The sequence below is a fragment of the Rhinopithecus bieti genome, unplaced genomic scaffold (genome assembly GCF_001698545.2).
Source record: "Rhinopithecus bieti isolate Rb0 unplaced genomic scaffold, ASM169854v2 scaffold_13029, whole genome shotgun sequence".
Taxonomy (NCBI): domain Eukaryota; kingdom Metazoa; phylum Chordata; class Mammalia; order Primates; family Cercopithecidae; genus Rhinopithecus; species Rhinopithecus bieti.
In genome coordinates, this window is record NW_016807982.1 from 2,638,333 (window position 1) to 2,643,814 (window position 5,482).

At 38.1% G+C, this 5,482-nt stretch overlaps 1 protein-coding gene across 6 annotated transcripts in view; it reads right to left on the reverse strand.

Moving 5' to 3' along the window:
- ZMYM6 (zinc finger MYM-type containing 6) overlaps positions 1–5,482 on the reverse strand; it is a 51,644-nt gene that overhangs the window by 26,580 nt on the left and 19,582 nt on the right. For 5 of the 6 annotated variants that reach the window (XM_017884552.1, XM_017884556.1, XM_017884553.1 and 2 more), the window contains 6 exons: positions 4,733–4,907; positions 4,445–4,636; positions 2,484–2,634; positions 1,943–2,058; positions 806–1,084; positions 496–646 (listed from right to left, as the gene is read on the reverse strand). In XM_017884552.1, the coding sequence (XP_017740041.1) occupies positions 496–646; positions 806–1,084; positions 1,943–2,058; positions 2,484–2,634; positions 4,445–4,636; positions 4,733–4,907 (1,064 nt within the window). The remainder of the gene's footprint in view (positions 1–495; positions 647–805; positions 1,085–1,942; positions 2,059–2,483; positions 2,635–4,444; positions 4,637–4,732; positions 4,908–5,482) is intronic. The other variant, XM_017884555.1, reaches the window with a different exon arrangement.

Consider the following 5,482-nt stretch of genomic DNA (forward strand, 5'->3'; position numbering starts at 1 on the left):
CCACCCGCCCCAGCCTCCTGAAGTGCTGGGATTACAGGCGTGAGCCACCATGCCAGGCCTCCAAAATACTTCTAATTATACCTCATAAGACAAAAAGAATGTGAAAGGCCGCGCACGGTGGCTCAAGCCTGTAATCCCAGCACTTTGGGAGGCCGAGACGGGTGGATCACGAGGTCAGGAGATCGAGACCATCCTGGCCTACACGGTGAAACCCTGTCTCTACTAAAAAATACAAAAAACTAGCCGGGCAAGATGGCGGGCGCCTGTAGTCCCAGCTACTCGGGAGGCTGAGGCAGGAGAATGGCGTGAACCCGGGAGGTGGAGCTTGCAGTGAGCCGAGATTGCGCCACTGCACTCCAGCCTGGGCGACAGAGTGAGACTAGGCCTCAAAAAAAAAAAAAAAAAAGAATGTGAAAACTAATTGTGGCTTAATTGCCCAAGTCATCATGAATTATAACAACCCATGCACTGTGGATAAACCAACTTTGTCTTTACCTTCACTACAGAATGGCTTGTCAACCCCTGAGAATCGCACAGTCTCCTTTATAATTTTCTGCAGTTTACAGTAGTCACACATTGCCACAACTTTATATTTCTTCTTGTATTCATCAGAGCAATTCTTGCCACAAAACAGAAACATTCTACCCTGCAGAAAAGCAAGAGTCATTAAGAGCTAACTAAACAGTTGCTTTATCTTTAAGAAGTCCTTTTCGTGTCAAAGCAAATTGAGTGTTCAAAATTGAAAACACAAAAGTGTTTCTACTGGATAAGTTTATATTCAATCCCTTTCATGATCTCTCTTTACCTTGTAGAAAAGAAGTTCTGGTTTTGTGGCAAACAGATGATTACAGTGCTGACACTTGAGTTTAACAACTGTATGGGTTAAAGCAACTTGCTGGGATTGTTCAGCAAGAGGTTGGAGGCTGGCTGCAGCAGAGCCACGGATGGAGCTGGGGGAAACGGCAGAGGTGTTACCTCCTCCTGTTGACACTGCTGACCTGGAGGAGGGCAGGCTTACAACCACTTGGCCCTGAGACAGGGGCACCGCTGAAGAGTTTGTTCCTTTTGGCTTGTTAAATACATTCTGAATGAAAACAAAGAAGGTAAAGATTTTTATCAAGTGAGAAATAAGGTAACTTGGTACTTTTCATTTCCTCACTTTAATAAATCAAGTCCCCCACAAACATTTTTTAAAATTTTCTGTGTCACCGAAAGAGTTTAAATGGCATACTTCCACAATAAAAGGACTGAGAAATACAACATTAAAAGGTCAAGGACTGGAATTCAGGCTTTCCTGACAAAGACCTCTAATGTATGCCTCTAATAAATTAGAGCAGGCTTCTCCTTCCCCCCAAAACTTCCCCCTACCTGCACTCCCATTATCAACTAGCTTCTGATGGTTATTAAGACACAACAGCCACCAACAGTCTCTTTCTCCCTAATGCCAGGGATACTGCATCAGGCATGTTCCTACCCCGGAGATTACTAAACTCTACTCTGTGTGTGTATTGCAGAGAGGGAGGAGAAAATGGGACAAGTGGATGCTTACAATTCCATGCCAGGAGTCACTAGGTATCTGACCCAGGATAAGAGAGGAAGGGGCATGTGAATCCCATCAGGCTACTATTCTTCACCATACCACCTACCCAAACCATAATCCTAGCTTCCATCTTTGTGAAGGGAAGAGACCCAAGGGAGAAAGTGGGAGGGAATGACAGTTTAGGCAAAGATCCTAAATAAAGTAGAAATTGCTGAGACCCAATATCTGGGTTCAGATATTTTATAGAAATGACCTGGTTGGGACCCTGGATGAAACAAAACAAATTTTTTCTTTTTAATTCAAATTTAAATTTTCATAAGAACAGGACTTCAGCAGTTAACACTGTGCCACAGATCAATGCCTAAGAGAATCACATGCATGATGTGCTACCTTAGATCATACCTGGAAAGCGACCACACAACTGGAGCTGCAGAAGCTGTATATAGTTCCATTTGACATGGCTAGGTGATACTGAGGGATTGCTGAGGTTTTACAACTATGACATGAAACCTGGACACCTTGGTGACAAAAAATAAAAAACAATGATTAAGTTATACCAATGAACAAACAATACAAAAATCTATTGGGAGAATGAAAAAATTAAATAATCAATAATATACCAAAAAAATCAAAGAACTTTACAGAAATCTGAAATCTAACTACAACTAACCTCTATTAAGTTCCACTTAGACAAAAACTAAGTTGGAAATTTTAAGTGTTTTTTCTTTCTTCTCACATATGAAACTATAAAATACTGTATATATTGCAACCAAGAAAATCGGTGAAAAACTATTTTCACATACAAGTCAGTTATTTAAAAGTCAATCTTGGGTCTTTATTTAACTAACTAGATAAATTTAGCTTGTAACAAAATCAAAGAAAAGCAGTTACATTTTTCTTCAATAGTTATTAAATCTATAAATTTATCAAATTTAAACATTACCTGAAGAAGTAACAGTCTTAACTCTGTAAGCAGATAAGCAATTAATAGAGCAGAAAAGCTCTGTTTTTCCTGAATCATTTGTAGTCTCAATCATTTCAGCTGAGGGCCTCAATGACTTCCCCAGGGCATATGGAGGAATCTGGGCTGAATTCTATTAAAATAAAAGAACATTAGATACCTAGTACAAGCATACATATTTACATATTGTTCAAAAAAGTAAAAAGAAAAGCTACCTACAACCACAGCTCTTGGTTGAAATATTTGAGCATGATGATGAAACCACATTATTGGGAGGTGGGAAAATAAGTTCTTCCAGACAGTAATAAAATAGAAACTGAAGAAAATTAGTAACTACTCAGATAGAGAGCTTAGCAAACAAAACACATTAATTCAAACACAAGTAATGAATTAGGTAGTCATTACATACTTTTTCATCACCAATAACCAGAGAAGACCAGCGAATCCATGAACCAAAGGGCCATTCTCGATATAGCCTTGTACATCAATCTAGAAGAGTCTACCACCTTTAAGGTTACTTAACTTGTGAGATTCTTCAGCAGGAGATAGAAATGATACTTAATGTATATTAATAGAGATCCTACAGAACTACCTATTTTTCAAGCTGAGTTTCATAATAAAATCAGCTTATGTTTATTCATGTTTTAAGAAATAATAAAAATAGCTACCATTTACATAACCAATACTATAACTTACTGAATGCTTATCATGAGCCAGGCCCCAGGCTAAGCAACTGTTATATAGTGTGTCACAGAATCCTTTCAACGACAGAATGAGGTGCTCTCAAAATTACATTAACAAAAGTTCAAATTAACTTTAATTAAATTAACAGATGAGCAGAAGAAGTAGGAAATTAAACTCATTTCATCAGGCTCCAAAGTTCAGGCTCCTAACCACTACACTACCCTGTCAGTGACACATTATAAGGTCTCTCAATATGAAAGGAAATCGTAAGAAAATATAAATTCTGAGGTTTCACTACATAATCTTCCTAGTAAAAAGACAGAGCACAATACTGGTAACAAAATTAGAAATGGAACTCATTTTGGGATCATATATAAAATAACATCGATTCTTTTCCTGTGAAAGTAGTAACCAGACTGCCAAAAATGGCAATTCTTAAAAAAAAGAGATTATTTTCAGTGATGAATGTCCATATGTCCATTACCAACTGCTCAGAGGAAGTAACAAACTTGCTAACTGAAAAAAACGTTTATCATTTACAAGATACATCTTTACATCTTTAAGAAAAACTTTTTAAAACCACAAATCAGTAATAATTAAATTGACACAAGGTAGATATATTTAGTAACAAGCTTACTGCATTATTCATTACAATAAATAAAATTACTTGAAGTATTCTCATAAGACACTGTTGACCAAATAATTACAATTCATTCCCAAACACATTTTAAAATGAAGAAGACAAGCTTTGTTTAGATTCGCTGATTTTATCATCTTAACTCTTGCTTATGGCTTATTTATAATATGGTTTTCTTGCTATCAATACATCACAAAATATTTCATGCTCAAAGAAAATCATGAAATTACATTTGAGGCCGGGACGTGGTTACTCACGCCTGTAATCCTGGCACTTTGGGAGGCTGAGGTGGGTGGATGGCTTGAGCTCAGGAGTTCAAGACCGGCCTGAGCAACATGGCAAAACCCCATCTTGATTAAAAAAAAGAAAAGAAAAGAAAAGAAATCGCATTTGTGAATTCTGAGCTCTGAAGGGAGCCTTAAAAAAGGGACTTATTTTACCTATATCAACTTACCACCACAATCATCCCTCATACCATCAGAATCTATCTCATTTTCTGGAAGGGAAATCACATATCAGGATGGACTAATGGAAGGAGCTCACTCTCATTTTGTAGTTCATCCCTGTGCAGCCAAATCAGAAGGAGTGGGCCTAACTACATGCAACAAATAGATATTCATACCTGCTTGTATGCCGTGACACTTGTTGAACTAAAAACTTTCTGGGATTGGCAAGGACCAGAGCTACTATAGCAATAGCTCCCACAGTTCTCACAACAGTTCATGGTGAGGTTGTTTGTAGAGTGAAATTTTGAAAAACAGGCATCACTACAAAGACCATGTACCACATTTTGATATTTAACTTCAAATCGAGTCTAGGAAATAAACACACACACACATACACAAAATAAGCAGAGCCAGCTAAAAAAAATCTCTTTGAGCAGAATCCCAATAAAAGTAAAATAACTTACATCAGCATTCTTCTGACACATACTGCACTTAGTTGAAATGCTTTTGGTATATATGGTAACAACAGGTTTTTTCTTTAGCTCGTAAGACGACAAGCATGATTGGCTACAGAAATCTTTGCTAGGAGAGGAATTCTCAAAGCGAGTTGTGATCACATCCTTAGAATTTAAAATGTCTCTAAAAATAAATAACAAAGGTAAAAATGAAATGTATTCTTCACAATTGTAACTTCCTCCTCTTTGTGAGCTGAAATAACACTTACTAAGGGCAGGTATTGTATGGTAGAAAAAGGATAAGGTGTCTGCAAACCTTGGTTTGATGATGAGTTCTGCTATTTATCAGGTGAGTGACAATGAATGATGTAATTACTATCTCAATTTCCTCATGTATAAAATGGGGTTTATAATACCTAATTCATAAATTTGTCAAGAGCGAATTCTATTTAAAATATAACCAGCCAGGGCCGGGCATGGTGGCTCACGCTTGTAATCCCAGCACTTTGGGAGGCCGAGGTGGGCGGATCATGAGGTCAGGAGTTCAAGACCAGCCTGGCCAACACAGTGAAACCTCATCTCTACTAAAAATACAAAAGTTAGCTGGGTGTGGTAGTGGGTGCCTGTAATCCCAGCTACTCCAGAGGCTGAGGCAGGAGAATCGCCTGAACCCAGGAGGCGGAGGTTGCAGTGAGCCGAGATTGTGCCACTGAACTCCAGCCTGGGTAACAGAGCTAGACACCATCTCAAAAAAAAAAA